The following is a 26,160-nucleotide window of genomic DNA, read 5'->3' on the forward strand; positions in this document are numbered from 1 at the left end:
ATGCTGTGCGGTGTAGTGGAGGTGTGCTGTTTGGTGTAGTGAGGGGTGTGTTGTGTGGTGTAGTAGAGGTGTGCTGTGCGGTGTAATGGGGGTGTGCTGTGCGGTGTAGTGGAGGTGTGCTGTGCGGTGTAGTGGGGGTGTGCTGTGCGGTGTAGTGGGGGTATGCTGTGCAGTGTAGTGGAGGTGTGCAGTGCGGTGTAGTGGAGGTGTGCAGTGCGGTGTAGTGGGGGTGTGCTGTGTAGTGTAGTGGAGGTGTGCTGTGTGGTGTAGTGAGGGGTGTGTTGTGTGGTGTAGTGGAAGTGTGCTGTGTGGTGTAGTGGAGGTGTGCTGTGTGGTGTAGTGGGGGTGTGCTGTGCGGTGTAGTGGGGGGGTGCTGTGTGGTGTAGTGGAGGTATGCTGTGTGGTGTAGTGGAGGTATGCTGTGCGGTGTAGTGGAGGTGTGCTGTTTGGTGTAGTGAGGGGTGTGTTGTGTGGTGTAGTGGAGGTGTGCTGTGTGGTGTAGTGGAGGTGTGCTGTGTGGTGTAGTGAGGGGTGTGTTGTGTGGTGTAGTGGAAGTGTGCTGTGTGGTGTAGTGGAGGTATGCTGTGTGGTGTAGTGGAGGTATGCTGTGTGGTGTAGTGGAGGTGTGCTGTTTGGTGTAGTGAGGGGTGTGTTGTGTGGTGTAGTGGAGGTGTGCTGTGCGGTGTAATGGGGGTGTGCTGTGCGGTGTAGTGGAGGTGTGCTGTGCGGTGTAGTGGGGGTGTGCTGTGCGGTGTAGTGGGGGTATGCTGTGCAGTGTAGTGGAGGTGTGCAGTGCGGTGTAGTGGAGGTGTGCAGTGCGGTGTAGTGGGGGTGTGCTGTGTAGTGGAGGTATGCTGTGTAATAAGGCAATGCTGTGCGTTGTAGTGGAGGTGTGTTGTGTGGTGTAGTGGGGGTATGCTGTGTGGTGTAGTGGAGGTGTGCTGTGTGGTGTAGTGAGGGGTGTGTTGTGTGGTGTAGTGGAGGTGTGCTGTGTGGTGTAGTGGAGGTGTGCTGTGTGGTGTAGTGAGGGGTGTGTTGTGTGGTGTAGTGGAAGTGTGCTGTGTGGTGTAGTGGAGGTATGCTGTGTGGTGTAGTGGAGGTATGCTGTGCGGTGTAGTGGAGGTGTGCTGTTTGGTGTATTGAGGGGTGTGTTGTGTGGTGTAGTGGAGGTGTGCTGTGCGGTGTAATGGGGGTGTGCTGTGCGGTGTAGTGAAGGTGTGCTGTGTGGTGTAGTGGAGGTGTGCTGTGCGGTGTAGTGGGGGTGTTCTGTGCGGTGTAGTGGGGATATGCTGTGCAGTGTAGTGGAGGTGTGCAGTGCGGTGTAGTGGAGGTGTGCAGTGCGGTGTAGTGGGGTGTGCTGTGTAGTGGAGGTATGCTGTGTAATAAGGGAATGCTGTGCGGTGTAGTGGAGGTGTGTTGTGTGGTGTAGTGGGGGTATGCTGTGTGGTGTAGTGGAGGTGTGCTGTGTGGTGTAGTGAGGGGTGTGTTGTGTGGTGTAGTGGAAGTGTGCTGTGTGGTGTAGTGGAGGTGTGCTGTGTGGTGTAGTGGGGGTGTGCTGTGCGGTGTAGTGGGGGTGGGCTGTGTGGTGTAGTGGAGGTATGCTGTGTGGTGTAGTGGAGGTATGCTGTGCGGTGTAGTGGAGGTGTGCTGTTTGGTGTAGTGAGGGATGTGTTGTGTGGTGTAGTGGAGGTGTGCTGTGTGGTGTAGTGGAGGTGTGCTGTGTGGTGTAGTGAGGGGTGTGTTGTGTGGTGTAGTGGAAGTGTGCTTTGTGGTGTAGTGGAGGTATGCTGTGTGGTGTAGTGGAGGTTTGCTGTGCGGTGTAGTGGGGGTGTGCTGTGCGGTGTAGTGGGGGTGTGCTGTGTGGTGTAGTGGAGGTATGCTGTGTGGTGTAGTGGAGGTATGCTGTGCGGTGTAGTGGAGGTGTGCTGTTTGGTGTAGTGAGGGGTGTGTTGTGTGGTGTAGTGGAGGTGTGCTGTGTGGTGTAGTGAGGGGTGTGTTGTGTGGTCTAGTGGAAGTGTGGTGTAGTGGAGGTATGCTGTGTGGTGTAGTGGAAGTATGCTGTGCGGTGTAGTGGAGGTGTGCTGTTTGGTGTAGTGAGGGGTGTGTTGTGTGGTGTAGTGGAAGTGTGGTGTAGTGGAGGTATGCTGTGTGGTGTAGTGGAAGTGTGGTGTAGTGGAGGTATGCTGTGTGGTGTAGTGGAGGTATGCTGTGCGGTGTAGTGGAGGTGTGCTGTTTGGTGTAGTGAGGGGTGTGTTGTGTGGTGTAGTGGAGGTGTGCTGTGCGGTGTAGTGGGGGTGTGCTGTGCGGTGTAGTGGAGGTGTGCTGTGTGGTGTAGTGGAGGTGTGCTGTGCGGTGTAGTGGGGGTGTGCTGTGCGGTGTAGTGGGAGTGTGCTGTGTGGTGTAGTGGAGGTGTGCTGTGCGGTGTAGTGGGGGTGTGCTGTGTGGTGTAGTGGAGGTGTGCTGTGTGGTGTAGTGGAGGTGGGCTGTACAGGTTAAAACATGAAATAGTAATGACTTGTGGACAATCAATTCTGCATCTATGTATTCAGCAATGGACACTCCTGTCCTGTATATTTCACTGGCAGTGACTCCAATGAGTGAGTGAAGTCAGTATGTGACCAGCGTCTGCACACTGCTGGCTGAAGACACTGCAGAGAGAATATCACTGCTGGAAGTTCCTCTGACTCATACAGCAGTGAGATCACCTTCTATCAGGAGTAGGGATGAGCTTCGTGTTCGACTCTAAAATCTGCTGTTCGCCCGTTCGGCGAATTCCGAACATTATGGGCCGTTTGTGCCAAATCCGAGTGGCGCGTCACGGCTCATAATTCACTGCACCATCGCAGTGCATTGCTGGCTGATGATTGGCCAAGCATGCACTATGACCCGCATGCTTTGGCCCATCACAGCGCAGAAAAAACGGAGAGCCATGATTGGCCAAAGCGGCAGCCTTGCGTAGTGTGTTGCGTCAGTGGAGAGAGAGATAGTCGGAGAGACAGTGTCTGTGAATTTCCTTTGAAGCTGTTGCAATTACAGTCAGTGTATTGTGCCACCTGCACAGTGTACACCTAAAGCTACACCAATTGATGGTGTTCTGCTGGTCCTATACCATAGGCAGCTGCAGTAATTACAGTTGGTGTACTGTGTCATCTGCACAGTGTGCACTTAAAGCTACCCAAATTGCTGGTGTTCTCATAGTAATAATACTACAGGCAGGCAGTTGATTCTGCTAGCTGCAGTATAATCAGTATATATGTCCCAGCTTTGTGCAGCTACATCTCCCTGCAGGTCATTAGTATGACTGGAAGGCCAACAAGGAGAGGCAGACAGTCATGAGGCAATAAAAGAGGGCAAACAGGCTCTGTGTCTAGAGGCATCAGTGCTGGTCCTTTACGCGGTGCATTCTCATCAGCACGTGGCCATGGGACACGCTTGTCCTTGTTTTCGGCAGCTGGGCGTGTTGAGCCGCAACATGCCAAAGACTTTGTAGAGTGGATGACCAAGCCGTCCTCCTCCTCCTCCTCATCCTCTCTCACCCAGGCTCAGTGTACTGGCAAAGCAGCTGCCAACGTGTCCTCTTCCCTCATCTCAGTTGCATCAGTCACTCCTTTCCTAGCCCCACCTTGTCCTCCTGAGGAGTCCCCTGAACTGTTTGAGCACAGTGTTGGGTACATGCTCCATAAGGATGCCCAGCGTTTTGAAGGCTCTGATGATGATACCCAGCTAGAGGAAGGCAGTAGCATGAGCCCAGAGATAGAGGATGCCCAAGAAGGACAGCAATCTGGCAGTCATGTTCCCCCAGCTGCAGCATACTGCCAGGTTTGCTTCAGAGATGTGGAGGGAGGGGATGATGAGCTCACTGACTCCACGTGGGTGCCTGGTAGGAGAGAGGAGGAGGAGGAGGCACATCTCCAATGAGGCAGGATGCCCTCCAGGGGCCAGCTGTGTGTTATTCCAAAAGTTCTTTGGTGTGGGCCTTTTTTGAGACAAGTTCATCAGATCGCACCGCTGCTATTTGCAACATATGTCTCAAGCGGATCTCACGTGGCCAAAAAATTAGCCGCTTGGGCACCACATGCTTGATCAGACATATGTCAACCTGCCATGCAGTTCGTTGGCAACTGTACCTTAAAGACACACACTAAAGAACAAAGCGGACCTCTCCTTGCTCCTCACCAGCTGGGATCTCCAACCCCACTAGACCTTCAATCCTCTCTGAAACTTGCACTGAGAGGAATGAAGGTGTAGAATTAGGTGTGTGACAGCCAAGTACTTCTGGGCGTTCAAGAAGCTACGTAAGTACACAGGCAAAAAGATGCTATGCCGTGCTTGCGCTGGTGTGCTTAGTAGACAGGAGCCACACTGGGGCAGAGATTCTGTCATCTCTACAGGGGCAGGCTGAGAGGTAGTTGATGCCACGCCAGCTTAAGGCAGGGATGGTGGTTTGCGAAAATGGCACCAACCTCCTCTCTGCCCTCCGACAGGGACAACTGACCCATGTGCCCTGTCTGGATCATGTCCTTAACTTGGAGGTGCAGTCGTTCTTGAGCAGGTACCCGGGCTTACAGGACGTCCTGAGGCAGGCCGGGAAAGTCTGAGTGCATTTCCGCGAGTCATAAAATGCCAGTGCTCGGCTGGCTGACCTCAAAAAGGAATTGAACCTGCCCAAGAACCTTCTAATCTGTGACATGCCCACTAGGTGGAACTCAACGTTGGCCATGCTGCAGCGGCTGCACACGCAGCAGAGGGCCATCAATGAGTACCTGTGCAACTACGGCACCAGGACAGGGTCAGGGGCGCTCGTTTTTTTTCCCCACGCCAGTGGGCCATGATCAGGGATGCATGCACTGTCCTGTCACCATTTGAGGAGGCCACGAGGATGGTGAACAGTGACAGTGCATGCATCAGCGACACTGTACCTCTTGTCCACCTGCTGGAGCACATGCTGCATGGAATAATGGACAGGGCACTTGAGGCAGAACAGAGGCAGGAAGAAGAGGACTTCCTTGCCTCTAAAGGCCCCCTTTATCCAGACAGTGTTCCTGCTGGCCCGCCGATCACACAGGAAGAGGAGGATGAGGAGGAGGAGAATTGTGTCAGCATGGAGGTGGAGTATGGCACTCAGCATCAGCAGCAGTTTTTTAGGGATCATTTACAGTCCTAAGAAACCCGTGGACTTGTACATGGCTGGGAGGAGGTGGCTGCAGATCATGTTGTCCTTAGTGACCCAGAGGACTCCAGACCGAATGCCTCAGCTAACCTACGCTGCATGGCCTCCCTGATCCTGCAAAGCCTGCGGAAGGATCCTCTTATTCTCCGGATCAAGGAGAGGGATCATTACTGGCTGGCAACTCTCCTTGATCCACGGTAGAAGGGTAAGGTTGCGGACCTTATCTTGCCATCGCAGAGGATGAGACATCTCCGGGAGGCCTTGCAGAAAGGTCAGTGCAACGCGTTCCCGGAGATTGGGAGGTTACAAACTCCTGGTCCTGGACAACGTGTTGCTCAGACTTTGTAAGGCTTTAGTCAGTCACACAAGGAGCAGTGGAGAAGGTGGCCGTTCAGATAATTTTTTTAGTCCGCAGCTCCAAGGTATGCTCTGTTCCAGCAACCATCGCCAGTGTCTGATTTATATGGTGCAGGAATACCTAGGGGCAAGATCAGACTTGGACACCTTTCCCACCGAAAAATCCTCTGGGTTACTGGGTCTTGAGGATGGATCACTGGCCAGAGCTTGCACAGTATGAAATTGAGCTACTAGCCTGCCCTGCATCCAGCGTTCTTTCGGAACGCACATTCAGTGCTGCTGGAAGCTTTGTAACCGATCACAGGGTGTGCCTGTCCACCGACTCGGTTGATCGACTGACCTTCATAAAGATGAATCAGTCTTGGATCACCACCAGCTACCTGAAGCTGATGTAACCAAATAATTTTTTTTTTTAAATGTCAGATCCCTTTCTTAACTGCCTATGCTGATGCTGAGTGGCTATCCTCTTCCTCCTCAATGATCCTGCTGATAGTTTAGAAGAACATTTTTGGTTCTGGGTGCTGCCACCAGTGGCTAAGGCCTAATTTTTCAACCCCAGTCTAACAGGGGCGTGTAATTACAATTTTTGATGCAATACTTTGCAACAGAGCTCATTCCTGTGCTCCAACTAGAGTATCTGTGAGGGGTTGCAGTGTCTTGGCACCAACACCAGTGCCTAAGGCCCAATTTTTCAGCCCCTGTTTAACGGGGACGTGTAATTACAATTTTTGATTCAATACTTTGCAGCAGGGCTCATTCCTGCTCTCCAACTAGAGTTTCTGTGAGGTGTTGCAGTGTTGTGGCACCAGTGCCTAAGGCCCACTTTTTGTGCCCCTGTTCAACAGGTGCATGTAATTACAATTCTTGATATAATATTTTACAGCAGGGCCCGTTCCAGCGCCCACCGAGAGTAACTGTGAGGACTTATAGCGTTGTGGCACCAGCACCACCACAACCATGAAAGGTCCAATTTTTCTACCACTGTTCAACAATGGCATGTAATTACAATTCTTGATATAATAGTTCACAGCAGGGCGTTCCAGCGCACCCCACTTTGAGGGCTTACAGTGTTGTGGCAACACCAAAACCTTAAGCCCAAATTTCTGCAGAGCATATAGGGCAGGCCCCTACTTTCAAACAACCAACTTACAAACATCTCTTACTTGCAAATGGAAGCAGACAACAGGAAGTGAGGAAGGGAAATTCTCTCCTGTAAGAGTTGAGATGGGAAAAACGTGTCTCCTCTCCACTGATGCTTTATCCAAATCCTTGTTTTACTAAAAAACCCAAATTTTCAAAAAACATAGGTCTTTGGGACAGAAAGTGAGATGAAATCTTCTGAAGAGGTGCACAGATGGAAAAAAAAATGTTACAGGGGTGAAAACCCTTCCCTATGTTTTCCAAAAAGCTTAAAAATAGATTTTTTGACTGGAGCTACACTTTAAAAATGTACCATTTCAAAATTACAAACAGATTCTACTTAACAACAAACCTACACAGTCCCTGTCTTGTTTGCGCCACCTGTATACTGCTGTTCTAAGTATATAGGGCCTGGGGGCCACGCCTTTCCTTTTTTAAATTTGGGTACGGGGTTCCCCTTAATATCCGTACAAGATTCAAAGGGGCTGGTAATGGACATGGGGGGGGGCATTACCAGCCCCTTTGGGTCTTGTACATATATTAAGGGGAACCCCTTGTAAGTTGTAAGCCCCCAGGCCCTATATACTCAGAACAGCAGTATACAGGTGGGGCAAACAAGACAGGGACTGTGTAGGTTTATTGTTACGTAGAATCTGTTTGTAATTTTGAACTGGTACATTGTTAAAGTGTCATTTTTCTCAATGATTTTCATCCATATTGCCGGTGTCCTATCATATTGTGTCCCCCATCGGATAGTGTCCGCTGTGTACTGCGCATGCGCAGTACACAGCACACTCAGATTCCGAAAATAGCCGAAGATGAACGGCACCTGCACCATGAGTCCAGGTTCTAGCCCTACCAACCAAGTGGACATAGAGTTAGAATATAAAAGAGCCGAGCGCAGCGAGGCCAAGCCCGAAGCGTGGTGAGCGAAGTGAATCCGCGAGGGGCCCTCTAATATCGGCAGCCCTATGTCCGCTTGGATGGTGGGGCTACCACCTCGACTCACGGCACAGTTCATCTTCGGAGATTTTCAGAAGCTTCTTCTGCTCCGTACTGCACAAGCGCTGCACATGCGCAGTACGGGGCGGCCAGTATCCAATGGCAGGACACCGGGACCAGACATTACATGAAAACCGCAAGCAGTTTTAAATGACTTTTTTTCCAGTTAAATGTCATTTTGTGCAGGGACTGTTCTAAACACGGGAAACACGTGCCATGTCACAGGCATACTACAGACACCCCCCAGGCACGATATTTAAAGGAATATTTCACTTTTTTTTTCACTTTAAGCATCATTAAAATCAGTGCTGCTGAAAAACATCCCTTTTTAAAACTTTTTTTTGCATTGATACATGTCCCCTGGGGCAGGAGTCAGGTCCCCAAACACTTTTTAGGACAGTAACTTGCATATTAGCCTTTAAAATTAGCACTTTTGCTGCACTGGAGTGAGAGATCACCCGTCGCTGGATCAGATCCTGGTGAGATGATCATCCATCGCTGGATAGCAAGAGTGGATTACCACCGCTGGAATCTTTTTAAAAAAAAAAAAAATTTAATAAAGGACTTTTTCAAAAGTGTGTTTGTCTTTTTTAACATTCTTTTACACTTTCTTTGTGAAATGGTAGGGGTACTTTTGTACCCCCTTACCATTCAAACAGGGGGGACCGGGATCTGGGGGTCCCCTTGTTAAAGGGGGCTTTCAGATTCTGATAAGTCACCCGTCCGCAGACCCCCACAACCACTAGCCATCAACATGGGGACAAGGTGCTTTGAGGGGTCACAGACCCCCAAAGCATCCTCCCAATGTTGAGGGCATGTGGCCTGGTACGGTTCAGGAGGGGGGGGCGCTCTCTCATCCCCCCTCTATTCCTGTGGCCTGCCAGGTTGCGTGCTCAGATAAAGGGTCTGGTATGAATTTTTACCGGGACCCCCACACCATTTTGTTTTTTTAAATTTGGCGTGGAGTTCCCCTTAAAATCCATACCAGACCTGAATGGTCTGATATGGATATTTAGAAGGAACCCCACGTATTTTTTTTTTTTTTTTTTTGACGCGAGGTTCCCCTTAATATCCATACCAGAACGGAAGGGCCTAGTAATTGAATTTGGGGGAACCCCACGCTTTTTTTTTCTATCAATGACTTTCAATGACTTCTCTGTATTACGGGGAGCCGACAATTCATTATAGAGTGATTTTAAATGACTGTTTTTCCTTCAGAAATGACACTTTGTTCAGGGACAGTTCTAAGCACCAGAAACATGCGCCCCTTCACAGGCATACTATAGACACCCCCCAGCTATGAAATTTAAAGGAATATTACACTTTTATTGTTTCACTTTAATCATTATTAAAATCACTGCTCCTGAAAAAACTGCCTTTTTTAAAACTTTTTTTTGCATTGATCCATGTCCCCTGGGGCAGGACCCGGGTCCCCAAACACTTTTTAGGACAATAACTTGCATATTAGCATTTAAAATTAGATTTTGAACATTCAAGTCCGATAGACTTTAAAAGGTTCTAAAGTTCACACGAAGTTTAGGTCTGTTCACAGGTTCTGGTGTGAACCGAACGGGGGGTGTTTTTGCTCGTCCTTACTCCCCAGAGCCCAGCCAAGTTGCATCTATAGTCTGTGTGATGTGATCTGTCAGTAACTCCCAGCTTTATGTTTCTATGTAAGGCAGCCTTTCCATACAACAACTCTAATGGGATCTCTCAGGCAAGAAGGAAACTTATCGAATGTAAAGTGTAAGCGCTAAACCTTTGCTGCCACAATAATCAAATAAGGAGTGAAGGCAGAAAAAATTGATAAATATGAAAAAGTGAACAACATATATAAAAAAAGGATATAGGAAGCCCTATACCATGTATTCATGTGGCCATGAATTTTTTTGTGAGATATAAACACAGATATAAAAATATAAACAAAAATAGTGAAATATAAACATAAATAATAATTAAGTGGAGTCCATATTTTGTAATGGTAAATACATAAACATGAGTCCCAACAAAATGTGGTGAAAACAGGAATCCAAATCAGATGTAACCATGAAAATTCCACCGCAGTGCAAATCCCACCACCTTAAGAAGCGCAGGCTTACCAGATGGAAATGACCCGAATAGACATATATCTAAGGGGTCAAAAATCACTTATGATTCCAAATACTGAGGCACTGATTCAGCGTTCTATGGTTGTGTGGATCCCACGACAAATGGTTCTTTCAATGTATTAGACTGTATGTGGTAACAGCTTTTAAAGAGACAGCTCCGACATCAACCCAGACATGTAATGGAAGGATAAAGCCAGGATGGTGTAATAACGTTTAAATTTTTTTTAATAAAAATAAAATATCAAACTCACATTCCAGTAGTTGATAGCAAACATGTCAGATAAAATAGGCAGTGGTAGAGTCTTCCCGACGCGTTTCGACCTATGGGTCATCAAACTTACCTTACACAGGCAGCTCCGCTCAGACAGTGCGTCCCATGGAGCTGCCGACTCACTTCCAGTTTCCATCTGGTCTCTGGAACAGGGAAGCCGGAAGTAACTTAAACAGCAAAGCATCCATGCGGATGCAGCTCGGTGCGATGGATCGTGCCACAAGGCGGGTTAAAAGCCTGCAAATGAAAAGCCGCGTCTGCAATCTTGTGATTGCATAGACATGGCGCTTCCCATAGTGCACTGTGTCCGGACAAAGTGCACTTAATGACCTTTTTTTTCGATTTTTTTTTAAAGGGGCAGTTTAAAAAAAATTATATTTTTATGACTGCCTGGAGGGGGGGGGGGGGGGTCGTGCCCATGCACCCCTATGGACGCCCACTGCAGATAAAAAAAGAAAGAATGTTTGCTCACACATGATTGGATGATTGAAGTGTGCACAGCGTCACCTCATTCACTAAGATCAGTGAAAATTTCCATTGAAAAGAGAACATTTTCTGTGAATGAGAACAGGTTTTCCTCCTTTAGTAAATCAGCTCAATGCGATCAGCTCAATGGAAGTGATGAAAAGTCTGCAGAATAAAAAACTGAGAATTTCCAGACTTTATAATCCTGAGAATGGACAAAACTGGAATCTGTCAGTATGGATGAGAGTTCTATTATATTCTGGTGATAATATCTGATCTACATTTTTCTGTGTTTGTCACATGATGAGGATGAGTGGAGTAAATAGACACTATAGGGATTTACTTATAATAAATATACAGAGCTATTCATCCTGAGAAACTGCATGTCCATTCATTCTGTGTGAAGTGGGGCAAAGACGAAGATTATCAGAATAATTTCTCTCCAGATTGAATGTTTTTCTTGAGACCATAATGTGACATTTTCAGAAATTCTCTCTATTCTGTATTAAGAATAACATTTAACAGGTAGTAGTAGTAACAAAATTTACATCCTTTTTTTTCTTATGGTGGTTTTTGATCACCCCTGCAATTTTTTTTTTTTGCGCTATAAACAAAAAAAGAGCGACAATTTTGAAAATAAAATATATATATATATATTTTACTATAATAAATATCTCCACTTTTTAAAAAAACAAAACACATTTCTTCCTCAGTTTAGAAGAAAATATATATTTTTTTTGACATATTTTTGTTAAAAAAAATCGCAATAAGCATATATTGATTGGTTTGCGCAAAGTTAAAGTGTAAAGTACAAAAAAGGGGACAAATTTATGACATTTTTATTATTATTATTTTTTTTTAATTTACTAGTAATGGCGGTGATCTGCGATATTTTTTTACAGGACTGCGACATTGCGGCGGACAGATCAGGCACTTTTGACACTGTTTTGGGACCATTGACATTTATACAGCGATCAGAGCTGAAAATAGCCACTGATTACTGTGTAAATGTCACTGGAAGGGAAAGGGTTAACACTAGAGGGTGATCAAAGGGTTAAATGTGTGCCCTAGGGAGTGTTGCTAACTGTGGGAGGAGACCGATTGTTGTTCCTAAGCATTAGGAACAACTAATCAGTCTCCTCACCTCTGACATAACGGAGATCTGTCTATTTACATTGACAGACCTCCGTTCTGTCTCTGTGTGGACATTGCGACCACCGGGCATATGCATCGATTCAGTCGTCGCGTGTGCGCGTGCCCCCTTGTGGTCTTAAAGCGGTCGATGTACAGCTACGACGACTCGGGCGAGCCAACCTGCCACAGTATAACTGCGCGGGCTGGTCGGGAAGCAGTTAAAAAGTGTATAAAAATATACTCGCAAACAAATAATGAGTTCAAGCAAAATACAGTCCACAAAGTGCTCCATTCAGCATGGTCAGCCCACGAGTGCCCACTTTGAGATGAAAAGTCCAAAAAAACGGACACGTTTTCGAGGGGAGTCGCCACTTCCTCAGAGCTAAGTTTGGAGCGCTGTACCCCCCATGTGCCGGGGCCTGGTGGGTACAGTGACCTCTTCTTCCCACTCTTTGCCTTGCTTAAGAATGAAAAAAAACTTGCCTTCAGCTGTGCCTAGTGCGGCCGCACAGGAGGGGGCAGAGCCTGTTACCCAACCCCCTCAGCCATCAGATTGCCTGACTCGCAAGATCATGCCCCAGCTCAGGTTTATTTACACGAGCTGAGAGCAACAGTCCCAGTTTTTGTCCATGCTGCCAGCCCTGTATGCTGCCTGTGCCTGTGAGGACCCCAGACTGAGGTGGGGCCTCCAGGAGTGATCTTCTGCATTCCATTGCCCAGCTGCCTCTCTGCCTGCACATCCTGCCCTTCTCTCTACCTGGATCCTGCACAGGCTCAAAAGACCCTTCCCACACGGAACCTCAAGACAAGCCACCCAGCACCCAGACCATCCCACTGGCGGCCCTGGGCCATCAGACATCCTAGGCGTGAGTCCCCGAGCCCTCCCGTCCTTCTATGCTGGCACCGCAAGGTGAGAACGTACCTCAGGGCGGTAATTTGACATGGCAAAGAGGAAACAGTCCACAGGGCATCAAGAAGGTACAGCACCGGAAAAAACAGTCCACAGGGCCACAGTAAGATACAGCAAGCCATGCTGCACCTCCCCACATACAGGTAGTATTAATGTTATTTGGAAAGATGGTGGTTACTTTGTGAGTAGAATAATCAGAATGGACAGTGCTGTGTAGTAATCGTAGGGATCTTTAGCGTTGTGTGTTGACATCTAAATTGTTATAGTTGTGTGTATATGCTTACAAATGGAATACTAACCATGGGCAGAGTGAATTCTCATACAGACCAGCTGAGAAAATGGTAAAGGATCTGATGGAGATGGAGGGATGGAAAGATAAATGAATGAATGATGATGATGATATGGAATTTGATTCTTCTGTGTCTTCTATTTCCTCACAGATTTCACTTAAACAGGAAGCTGAGATGGCCTCTCGCAGACGCCAAACACACAAGCGCAATGCACATGGAGGTGGGTATAACAAGCACTCTGATCACATTAGAGTCATTTTATCTCTCCTAAATACAAAGGTGAGGCACGGCTGAGGAGGACACTTTGGGTTCCCTGAAATCAGTCACAAATGAGAGTGGTTCTGTTGATTTTGCTCAATCTGTATTACGTTCTCACAGTTTTATATGCATTATATATATTTATGGTTGAAGCCCTATGGCCGATACGTATCCAAACAAGACAAACTTACCATAAGATTTATAATATGAAATAGACCTAAAGTGTGCTCTGGTCTAATGGACGGTATACCAAAATAAGGGGGCATACCCAAGATTAGAAATGAATATTCATGAAGAGAAATGATTTGAGAAATGCCCTAAAAAGGGGGATGGGAGGGTAGGTATCGCGTACCGGATCCCAACAAAGACCACAGGCGAGTGGGCTGGTTAAATACCCCCCAGGCTTCTCCCATAAATTTGGGCCACCACACTGGCCTTCCTACTTATGGTTGAAGCCCTATGGCCGATACGTATCCGAACAAGAGAAACTAACCATAAGATTTACAATATGAAATGGACCTGAAGTGTGCCCTGGTCTAATGGACGGTATACCAAAATAAGGGGGCAAAGCACTCAGGTATTGGTAAAAGTTCTTTATTCATTTCCAGTCTTAGGCCGCGTACACACGGGCGGATTGTCCGCCCAGCTTAGTTCGTCAGACAGTCTGACAGACTGTCCGTCGTACTTTTCAATGAACGGACTTGACCACATACGATGAACGAACAGTCCGCTGAAAACTTGCGCAATGACGTGTACAGCACGTACGACGGGACTAGAAATTCGACGTCCAATACACTGCAATGCAACTTTCGGCCGTGTAAATCCTTTCTGAGCATGCGCCATACTTAGTCCGTCCAACATGCCTACTCACGAGCGGACTGTCCGCTGAAACCAAGTTTCGACGGACAAACTTACGGAAATTCCGAAAGACTTGGTTCACTAGACTGTCCACTCAAACAGTCCGCTGAAGCCCACACATGAGCGGATTGTCCGCTGAACTGTGTTTCAGCGGACTAAGTTGGCCGGACAATCCGCCCGTGTGTACGCGGCCTTATTCATTGAGCAAGTTGGATGAACGCCCGTGACATTTCCACCTGAGGATTAAGGATATACCGGGCGAAGCAGGCCGACTTCTATCTGCCTAGTCTCTTAATGACGTGATCTGGGACCCCATGCCGAGATGCGGTCGAGGCTGCTCCGATACGGAAAGAGTGGCCGGAGTACTCACTGGGTTTGAGGTGTAAGTTATGAAAAGGAGAATCCTCACGTGTTTCATGAACTGGCAGGCACTCAAAGGTTTGACCAGAAAGGGTAGAAGGGGACTAGAGTTTGGCTGTTCAGGCAGAAGTGAGAGTAGATGACTAAGCACGGTAACTGGACACCAGGCATTGTCAGTCTTATAGAGATGGATGTCTATCTGGAGCCTGCCTGCTGGGTTTTGGATACCGTGAGGTGAAGAGTGAAATGGTCTTGATAGCAAACCAAGTGACATCTTCACCGGCTGAGTTGTTATAGGTGAACTCGCTAGGCTGCAAGAACCCATAGTAGGCCAGGTAGATGGCTGCTTGTATGACCAGGATGGGGAGAACACCAAATGGGGAACTGGCAAGCATAGCAGACATATCTCTAAAGATGGTACTTGTAATAGGAAGACGTTTGGCTTTAACTACCGGCTGCCGCTTCTGGATGCCACGCAGGACAGCTCGGATTGCATCGGACGCAAACACGAATGGTTTTGCGGGATCTCAAAGTGCCAGAAAGTGCTGTATGCTGGCTAAGTATACCCGGATAGTATTGTAGGATAGGGCCAACTGACTATGGCAATATGAGACAAAGGCCAGTATGTGCCTGGCGTCTGTTGGTGTTCCTGCTGAGCAGGTAGCTAGGAACTTGTTAAACACATCCCAAGCTATACGGTAGGCTTTGAGTGTGTTATAGGACAGAGACTGGTTGATGAGCCGGGTGGCTCCATGCAGATGCTGCTCTAGTCCAGGGTCAGCTGGGACCAAACCGGGATAGGGGCTGACACCTGATCGGCTTCTGGAACCTACCGGAAGAAGGAGATGAAATTAAAGTGTGAGAGTGCGCCTGCTGCAAGGTTGTATTTACCTGGGATGAATGTACAGTGAACATTAAACTGATGCTGTAGAGACAGCTGTACCAGCCTGCGTAAGAAGGACATCACCGAGAGCGACTTGGACCTGCATTTATTAATAATATCAGCCGTGCCCTGATTGTTGGTGGTGAAGCCTATGGTTTGTCCTGTCCAGTTATGACCCCAGAGCTGGGTGGCTGCTACGATCGGGTAGAGCTTGAAGAAGGAGGAGGTCCGGCTAAATACGGGGATTAAAAGTATCTGTGATGGCCAGGGTCCAGCAAACCAATGGTGGCCAAAAATTGCAGCGAAGCCTGTGGAGGCTGCAGCATCTGTCACCACCTGCGGTGACAAGGACGAGATAGACTGTATGAACATAGATATGCCATTCCAGGTGGAAAGGAACTCCTCCCACATTGATTAGTCTGCTATAGCTGCAGTGTCCAGGCTGAGGATCTGATTGGGGTCTTGTGCCTGTGAGAGATAGACCAATAGGCGCAAAATTAAGCATGTCCAATAGCGTCTGGAGCTCTTTTTTCATACACCCTCTCGTATAGGTGAACTCTTGGAGAACTGACCTAATGTGGGTCAGTTTGTTGAGGGGAAGGCTGGCCTGCATGGAGCAAGGGTCCAGGTTGACTCAGAGGAAGGTGATGGAGTGTGTTGGTCCGTTTTTTCAGCGATGGGGATATTGAGATTTCCAAAGACGACTCTCAACTTGTTGAGGTCTCCTGGTGGCACCCCGGGCTGCTCTATTAAAGAAGAAGTAAACCCTGATGAGTTTACTTCCTCTTTCATTCCCTGCAAAGGCAAAGCATAATGGACTACTATGCATCGCATAGTAGTCCATTATGTGTCACTTACCTGACACAGGAGCCAGCGATGTCACCGCTGTCCCCTGTAGTCGGCGCATCCATCTTCTCGGTGGGGTCTCGCTGCTCTGCTTCTGTCATTCGGCGAAGCCGCGATGACGTCACTCCCGTGCATGCGCACGGGAGCCGACACGCGCGGCTTCTTCATCGTTGATGATGCCACACTCAGTGCGCCTGTGCGCCGCTCTCTACGGCGCATGCGCCGTAGGCAGCAGTGCCTGTCTTTCGGCAAATATCTCCTAAACCGTGTAGGTTTAGGAGATATTTCTTGGACCTACAGGTAAGCCTTAATCTAGGCTTACCTGTAGGTCAAAGTGTGTTGTAAGGGTTTACAACCACTTTAACAAGAATTTGTCCAGGTAATGGATAACTTCCTGACACTAAGCTTTGTGTAATAGAATCCAGGGGAGAGATTGTGCAAACGTGTCGAAGAGCCAGAGGCTGCTCTTAGAGCCAAATGTCAGCTTGATAGCGAAATAGTACACGTCTCTCCATTTAATACCATGCCAGCACCAGAGAGACGGGTGGATAGGCAAAAGCTTAAAGGCATCTGAGATCAGCCTTGGATAGCCAGTCTCCTGTGCCTGCTTTAAGGATGGCCTGGATTACCATGTCAACTGAGGCATAATTCAAGGAAAACTCTTTGGAGGGGATCAGGGAATTCAGGCTGGGAACGTGGGAAGAATGAGGTGCAGACAGGTCGTACACCAAACTGACTTTATTAGAGAACTTGCCCCTGACAAGCCCAATAAGGATAACTCTCCAGGTGTTGAAAGGGGGCTGCGCAAAGGGACCTATGACAAAGCCTCCCTCTAGTTCAGCTTGTAGCAACTGGTCTATGGTCTGCTTGTTGGTTGCCGCTGAGCAGAGATTCCTGCACTCATAGGTTGTGTGGGGCAGGGAGATGAGGCCGGTATGAAAGCCTGCAGTAAATCCTTGGATGAGGAAGGTGGCTAGTGAGGGAGTGGGGTGTGAGGTGAGATAGTATCCCAACCACAGGACATCTATACGGCTTAGTCATGAGTTCTTTTGTTTAACCTCACACAGATTTCTTGGATGTGCCCTGCGGCATATGACACAGACGTGAAGCAGGCGGCATTGGCTAAAATGACAGCCATAGTTATAGTTGTTGCAGATGACTGCTCCTCCTGTAGTCCGAACAGAGTGTCCGAACTTATCTACCTGGGGCTTCTGTACTGGGGCTGATGGACCTTGAACTGTACTGGATGTAGTGGGGAACTCAAAGGGGTGACTGACTGCTGCGTTGGCGCACCAGGTAGCAGTGTGGGTGGAGGACTGGCAGATCGCGCACAGCAGTGAGCGCAAGCCGGCAAAATGATGACAGAATAACTCAGTGTCCATGAGGCTCCAATCCGTGGCTGTTTGAAATTGCACCAGCCTGGCAGCTGCCTTTGCGGAGAGAGAATGATGGTAATCGTAGAATGAAAACCCTCTGTATTTGTAGCCCAGGTCCACCACGGTGTGGAGATACAAGTCCTGCTCATCCCTTCTGCTGGGGGAGGCTGAGCATATGACATCCCTCAGCATCCCGAAGGCTAGTTCCAGTTTCTTCCGGTTGAGCCTATGGTCTTTGGCCTTGGGGACCACTGAGACATCTCCCCAGGTATAGGCTTTGTTTTCTGCCAGGGCGTGGACAGAAATAAATAAGGAGGCAAGGTTGATGTCCTTGCCATCCAGGATGTCTTTCCTTATGCTGGCTGGAACTAAATGTGCTGGGCAGATAACGGGACTTGTCTCTGTGGTACCTATCGGAAGTGGTGTCAGAATCTGAACTGCGGTTGGGTCAGAGATAGTCGTGGCCCAGTGAGCCTCTAAGAGCACCACTCTGGCCTGGACGTCTGTGACTGTGTTTGCCAAAGATGACACCATGGTGTGGAGTTGTGATATGGCAACGGAAATTGATTGGAGAGAAGCCTGTTAGGTACCGGGCCCAGCTGTGGCTAGCGGGAGGAAAAGGAGCCTGAAAAGCTCTGCCTTCCTGGCTGTGGCGGGGAAAGGCACACCCCTGCACCTTAGTTCTGCCGTCAGCTTGTGGATGCTCCATCCCCTGAGGGACTGCACGCTGCCACTCACTGACACTGGGGAAGGAGACAGAGGGGTGGTGAGGTCTTCGCTGCCAGCTTGAGACATGGCTCTAGGTGGCTTGTACCCTAGACGGGATTTCCTGTCTTTTCGAGGTCACAAGATGGTCGACCATAAACCTATTGAGGGTTGACATAAGTCAAGATTTTTTTCTCTTGTCAGCTCCTGTCCTTTAAAAGATGGGCGTATACACATACGTGTATATATATATATATATATATATATATATATATATATATACACACACACATATATATATATTTTTTTTAACCTAGGGAAATACCATCCAACCTGGTGCAGGGTAGACCTACTGAACTTGACTGACCTGGAGAGAGAAATGACAGATGGCAACTGGTGAGGAGTTTGACTAACTTGAAAAGGTGACTTAAGTGACTGACTCGTACAACTCCGCAGTGCGTTTAGGCGACTTAGTTGGTTTGATGTGGTTTTGAGTCTTTGACTTGATACGACAGCTGCATGAAAAATTAAATGAGTGAAATGTTTTGTGCCATTGCAAAATTGGTGCCGTGACTGCGACTAGCAATCCAGATAAAACTGTGAACTTAAAAAAAAAAAAAAAAGAAGAAATTAAATGAGGCCAAGCCAACTGGGGCACACCGAGACGAATCGATGCATCATGGATGCCACTGGATTCGAACCGGAGCACGGTATGTGACAGTGAAATTAAATGAGAGCTTTGCCATGACAGAGGCATAAACCGGTTTTGCTGCGACTGCGACTGAAAATGAACCGGTTTCTGGGGCGTGTACAGAAATGTTGCCAACAAATATCTGGGGTACATGAGGATGCGACCGGTTTCGAATCGGAATGTGATACGTGACAGTAAAATGAGTTCCCATGACAGAGGCACGAATCGGTGAGCCGCAAACTGCGACTGGCAACGACCGGACTCTGGAGCATGTACTGAAATGAGGCCAAAAACAACTGGGGCACACCAGGATGAATTGGTGCATGATGGATGTGACTAGATTCGAATCGGAGAGCGGTACATGACAGTGAAATGATTAAAATGATTTAGCCATAACGGAGACACGAATCGCTGTGCTTTGATTTCGCGACTGGCAACGACCTGTCTGTGGAGCATGGCACCGAGGTGAAGATACAACATGAGACATTCCTAAAGTTCAAATTGAAGTAAGACACGTGAAATGAGAAAATTTCGGTTACAACAGAGGTACGAGTGAGTGGCTAACAATATGGCTATGTGTAGGGTTTCAACGAATGACTCGTACGTTTTGATATCGAGATTCGTGACAAGATATCTAACAGAAATGCATGAAATGAAGGTCAAAACCCTACCTGCGACAGCCGAGCCAGACACATTGTACAACTCACGATCGGGAAACAAAAACCACGAGACCTCTGGAGAAGGAACTAACGAACGCTGTTAAATCTCGAATAGTCGGCCTAGTGATGTAGTATCACGCACAGGAAACTGACAAAGACCACAGGCGAGCAGGCTGGTTAAATACCCCCCGGGCTCCTCCCATAAATTCAGGCCACCATACTGGCCTTCCTACATATATAGAAAAAGTACAAATGGGATTGCTGCACTTAAAATGTATTTAAAGAAGACATCAATTCAGGTTCCATATTAGTGTCAAATGCATGACGGTTTGGGGCTGCTCTTCTTAACAATTAGACACATACAATAATTTTATTCTATGCACTTTTTTCTTATATGGGATCTTAGACATGTGCAATTTGTTTCGTTCTGAATAATTTTTTTAACGAATCTCGACAAATTCGTTCATTCAGAAATATCCGAATTAATGAAAACTTGTTTAACGAATTGTTCCGAATATTCATAAAGTTAAATATTCTGAAATTGGTAAATTCGTACATTCACACATTCGTAAATTCGTACATGCTTAAATTCGTACATTCGGAAATTAGGAAATCTGAAATAATAATTAACTAATTATAACTTAACTATTACTAACTATTAAATTATCGGTATTGGAATTTCCTTTCAAATTTGGCTGTTAGTGAACATAACAAATACAAATTTGTCCTAAGTTACAAATAATTTTCCGAAATAACAAATGGCATATCTAAACGAATGGATCATAATGAATTAATAATAATAAATAATAATAATAATAATAAAAACGTTTTATTATTATTATTTATTATTCATTTGTTCCATTCCATTTGTTTTGATGCGGTATTTGTTATTTCAGGTAATTCGTAACTTGAGATAAATTCATATTCGTTACATTCACTAACAGCCAAATTTGAAAGGAAATTACAATACCTATAATTTAATAGTTAGTTATTATTTCAGATTTGCAAATTTTTGGGTTTTCGGTTTTTTGAATTTTGAATTTTCCAAATTTACGAATTTTATAATTTATGAATGTACCAATTTACGAATGTATGAATTTACGAACTTATGAATGTAGAAATTTACGAATTTTATAATTTACGAATGTACCAATTTACGAATGTATGAATGTACTAATTTACGAATGTATGAATTTAGGAATGTACTAATTTATGAATGTATGAATTTACGAATGTACGAATTTCGATCATAACAAATGACCCAAAAAATGAAAAAAAGAACAAAAGCGAATAAAATGAAAACAAACACATTTTTTGGCAGTGCACATGTCTAGGATCAATTAATCAATCATTCAACGCCAATAAAGCTAATTAACAAAAAAAGAAAAAAAGCATGTCGATATATGTTGAGTCATGGGTCATCAGGTGCTACCGCTTTTCTCATTACATTCGATATGCACTAAATAAGAACAAACACATATCATACATTTTTATATATAACCAACTGTATCCAAAAAAAATTATAAATATTATCATTGTTTCACAAGCCTAAAAATTTATAAAACAAAGAAATAAATATAAATCAAAATCTGAATTCAATCTATACCCATATAGTTCTCCCGTCTCTCGATCTGACAACTACAGCGGGAGGGGCTGAGAATCCCTCGCTGATGTCAGTCAGGAGGGGGGGGGTTGGCGGTCACATGAGTGCTGAGCGGCGCTCTGAAATAAGGTATAGAATGGTATTTTGTTTTTATAAAGCACACTGGGACACCTAATATTATTAAGCCCAGAGGATTGTGTGAAAATGTAGAGGCGGACACTGTCACGAGCTGACAGGCGGGGGGAGCTGTGGAAGATGGAGGCACATAAACTGACCATGGTGCCAGGGCATATACTTTCTTATTGTACAGCGGGTGGGAAAATTGATCTATGCTTTACCTACAGCTTGCAGGTTCTTTCTCATAGGTTTATTGTAACTTCCCTTCATTTAGAGCTGATTTCCATCAAGATGAAAGCCCCAGTTTGCCTAATTGAGAACACAGTAGAAGATGGAAATGCAAAGCTTGTGGTAAACCCTGAGGCCATCACAATCCTCTCCAAGATCCACCAACCAGTGGTGGTGGTGTCAATTGTTGGCCTGTACCGTACAGGAAAGTCCTACTTGATGAACAAGTTGGCTGGAGCTCAGAAAGGTGAGTGTCAGTTAGAAAGAAGCTATATAGCTACTGCTGCAAGTTTAATATATAATTTTTCTAAGTTTTATAATTGAAGGATTCAGCCTGGGTGCTACAGTTCAATCTAAAACCAAGGGTATCTGGATGTGGTGTGTTCCTCACCCCACCAAAAGGAATCACACTCTGGTTCTATTGGACACAGAAGGTCTCGGTGATGTAGAGAAGGTGAGAAAAAGATATAAATTGCCTATTTGTCCTTAATTGGCCCTTCATGATTTTTCTTAATGTTCAAATAAAGTACTGTCAGGTCAAGCAAAGTTATAGTCAGGTGTAGGGATGAGCTTCGAGTTCAAGTCGAACTCATGTTCACCTTGAGCATTGTCTGTTCACCTGTTCAATCGAAAAGCCGTGGAACACCCTGTACAAGTCTATGGGAGAAATCTAAAGTGCTAATTTTAAAGACTTATATGAACGTTATTCTCATAAAAAGGGTTTGAGGACCTGGGTCCTGCCCAAGAGGACATATATCAATGCAAAAGAAAGTTTTAAAAACTGCCATTTTTTCGGGAGCAGGGATTTTAATAATGCTTAAAGTGAAACAATAAAAGTGTAATATTCCTTTAATTTTCATACCTGGGGGGTGTGTATAGTATGTCTGTAAAGGGGCGCATGTTTCCCGTGCTTAGAACTGTCCCTGCACAAAGTGTAATTTCTGCAGGAAAAAAAAGTAATTTAAAAGCACTGGTGGCTATAATGAATTGTCGGCTCCTCGTAATACAGAGAACAGTCATTGAAAGTCATTGATAAAAAGTAAAAAAAAGGGTGGGGTTCCCCCCAAATTCAATTACCAGGCCCTTCAGGTCTGGTATGGATTTTAAGGGGAACTCCACGCCAATTTTTTTCCCCCAAAAATCCAAACCAGACCCTTTAAACCGTTCAGGTTTAGAAGATAGAAAATGAAAGATGTATGTACTTCACTCCTGTCTATATTAAACAGAATTAATGTGGACTAAAAAACTAAATAATATATAAAACGGCTGCTGCCCCTAACTAAGGTAGATGTGCTACTTTAGATATTAGTAAATTTAACCACTTCAGGACCGCCGTATTGCCATTGTATGTCAGCACAATGGCACAGGCAGGCAGAATCACGTACATCTACGTGATTGCCTTCCAGCGGGTGGGGGGTCCCATCGGACCCCCTCCCGCTGGTTACGGCGGTCCGATTCGGTCCAGGAGCGCTCCGTGATGAGGGGATGGCCGTTCGTTTTCGGCCACCCCCTCTGGATCGCTCCTGGCCAATGAGAAGCTTCCTCCCCTGTGTATTGTTTACACAGGAAGGAGGAAGTGATGTCATTCTCCTCGGGGCGGTCTTTTTGACCGGACTACGAGGAGAAGAGTAAAAGTAAGTCTGCACGAACACTACACTGACATGTAGGTACACACAGGCACACAAACCCCCCCCGATCCCCCCCCCGATCGCCCCCCGATCCCCCCCCCCGCCCCCCCTCCCCCCCCAGTCACAGTGTCACTGATTGCATTGATCATTTCTTTACTGATCAATGCATTCAGTGTCAGTTGTGACAGTAAAAACTGTCAGGACAGTTAGTGTTAGGTCCAGGGTAGCCCCCTATCACCCCCCAATAAAGATTTAACCCCCTGATTGCCCCTAGAGTTAACCCTTTCACCCCCTTTTGCCAGTGTCACTAAGCGATCATTTTTCTGATCGCTGCATGTGTCGCTAGTGTCGCTAGGTAGCTAGTTATTTTTTTAGGTTCACCGCCAGGTTTTTATATCGCTAGGTACCCCGATATACTACCCAATAATGTTTTTAACCCCCTGATTGCCGCTAGTTAACCCTTTCACCCCCTTTTGCCAGTGTCACTAAGCGATCGTTTTTCTGATCGCTGCATTAGTGTCGCTACAGTCGCTAGGTAGCTAGTTATTTTTTTAGGTTCACCGCCAGGTTTTTATAGCGCTAGGTACCCCGATATACTACCCAATAATGTTTTTAACCCCCTGATTGCCGCTAGTTAACCCTTTCACCCCCTTTTGCCAGTGTCACTAAGCGATCATTTTTCTGATCGCTGCATGTGTCGCTAGGTAGCTAGTTATTTTTTTAGGTTCACCGTCAGGTTTTTATATCGCTAGGTACCCCGATATACTACCCAATAATGTTTTTAACCCCCTGATTGCCGCTAGTTAACCCTTTCACCCCCTTTTGCCAGTGTCACTAAGCGATCGTTTTTCTGATCGATGCATTAGTGTCGCTACAGTCGCTAGGTAGCTAGTTATTTTTTTAGGTTCACCGCCAGGTTTTTATAGCGCTAGGTACCCCGATATACTACCCAATAATGGTTTTAACCCCCTGATTTCCGCTAGTTAACCCTTTCACCCCCTTTTGCCAGTGTCACTAAGCGATAATTTTTCTGAACGCTGCATCAGTGTCGCTAGTGTCGCTAGGTAGCTAGTTAACTAGGCTCCCAAAAAGTCCCCCACATGTGGTATCCCCGTACTCGGGAGAAGCAGCAGAATTTATTTTGGGGTGTAATTTGACTTCTGCCCATAGCATGTGTGAGCAATATATCATTTAGTGACAACTTTGTGCAAAAAAAAAAAAGTTTGTAATATTCCCGCAACTTTTGGCAAAATATAAAATATTCCATGGACTCAACATGCCTCTCAGTAAATAGCTTGGGGTGTCTACTTTCCAAAATGGGGTCATTTGGGGGGGGTTTTGTGCTATTTTGGCATTTTATGGCCTTCGAAACTGTGATAGGTAGTGAGGAGTTAAATCAAAAATTTGCACCCTTAGAAATCCTGAAGGTGGTGATTGGTTTTCGGGGTGCCGTGCGCGACTAGACTCCCAAAAAGTCCCACACATGTGGTATCCCCGTACTCGGGAGAAGCAGCAGAATGTATTTTGGGGTGTCATTTCACATATAACCATGGCATGTGTGAGCAATATATCATTTAGTGACAACTTTTTGTAAAAAAAAATTTTTTTTTTTTTTTTTGTCATTATTCAATCCCTTAGGACAAAAAAAATAAATATTCAATGGGCTCAACATACCCATCAGCAATTTCCTTGGGGTGTCTACTTTCCAAAATGGGGTCATTTGGGGGGGATTTGTACTGCCCTGCCATTTTAGCACCTCAAGAAATGAGATCGGCAGTCATAAATTAAAAGCTGTGTAAATTCCAGAAAATGTACTCTAGTTTGTAGACGCTATAACTTTTGCGCAAACCAAAAAATATACGCTTATTGACATTTTTTTTACTAAAGACATGTGGCTGAATAAATTTTGCCCTCAATGTATGACTAAAATTTAGTTTATTCGATTTTTCTTATAACAAAAAGAAGAAAATATCTTTTTTTTTCAAAATTTTCGCTCTTTTTTCATTTACCGTATATCGCAAAAAAAAAAAATCGCAGAGGCAATCAAATACCATCAAAAGAAAGCTCTATTTGTGGGAAGAAAAGGACGCAAATTTCGTTTGGGTGCAATATTGCATGACCGCGCAATTACCAGTTAAAGCAGCGCAGTGCGAAATTGCAAAAAGACCTCTGGTCCTTAAGGTGTTTATTGGTCCGGAACTGAAGTGGTTAATGTAGGGGGCGCTCAAACACCAGGTAAAAATACTACTCTACAATATACTGTATACGAAAAAAGTACCTAAGAGAACACACTTAAAAAGCAGGTCAAAGAAGCTTTTGGCAAGATATTACTTGCTAAATAGGTGGAGACTGTAGAAGCATAAAAAAAAAACCTTCCTCCGACAAAGATCATAGATAGGATATGTAATGAAAATATAAAAAGGAACCAATAGTGTAATCTTGTTTATTTAAAATAGGCAATAAAAACAAAGTGCCAAATGGCTGCTTACATGTGTAACGCCTTAGCCCGACACTGAGGCTGTATGCGTGTCAGGTAGTCGAATGGTGCCCTGCGGCTCTCACTCGTAGCTGGCGTGCGTTCCACCATCCAGCGCGAACAACCAAAGGGACCAGAAGTGACGTGACCAAGACTCAGGTTTAGGAGATATCCAGGGTAGCTACAGGTAAGCCTTAGTTATAGGCTTACCTGTATAAAAATGTGTATTGTAAGGGTTTACAACCACTTTAAAGTATAATTTGTCCTATTTGTTTCAAATGTTTTATTCCTTATAGGGGGAATAACAGAAATGATGTCTGGATTTTTAGCCTTGCTGTCCTTCTAAGCAGTGCCTTGGTGTATAACAGCAAAGGAACCATCGATCAGGATGCCATGGACAAATTAAAGTATCCTTTTATAACCGATTACAAGAAGATATAACATGTAATTTGGTTTCTCAGAGATTGTCCATAAGTGAGAATTTTCTATAGAAGACATACAGTGCCACATTTCAGGCTTCAAACATAAAGGTATAACATTTTTATTTTTTGTAAATGAATCACCAACAAGTGGGACACAATTGTGAAGTGGAACGAAATCTATTGGATTTTTGAAACTTTTTTAA

At 45.7% G+C, this 26,160-nt stretch overlaps 1 protein-coding gene across 1 annotated transcript in view; it reads left to right on the forward strand.

Annotated features, from left to right (window-relative positions):
* Positions 1–26,160, forward strand: part of LOC143925637 (guanylate-binding protein 1-like) — a 73,169-nt gene that overhangs the window by 4,477 nt on the left and 42,532 nt on the right. The window contains exons 2-6 of the mRNA XM_077450103.1: positions 12,998–13,067; positions 21,478–21,678; positions 21,758–21,885; positions 21,968–21,990; positions 25,832–25,942. Coding sequence (XP_077306229.1) covers positions 13,022–13,067; positions 21,478–21,678; positions 21,758–21,885; positions 21,968–21,990; positions 25,832–25,942 — 509 coding nt within the window. The 5' untranslated portion in view covers positions 12,998–13,021. The remainder of the gene's footprint in view (positions 1–12,997; positions 13,068–21,477; positions 21,679–21,757; positions 21,886–21,967; positions 21,991–25,831; positions 25,943–26,160) is intronic.

Source organism: Lithobates pipiens, unplaced genomic scaffold, assembly GCF_037356315.1.
Source record: "Lithobates pipiens isolate NorthernLeopardFrog02 unplaced genomic scaffold, aLitPip1_a1.2 Scaffold_22, whole genome shotgun sequence".
Classification (NCBI taxonomy): domain Eukaryota; kingdom Metazoa; phylum Chordata; class Amphibia; order Anura; family Ranidae; genus Lithobates; species Lithobates pipiens.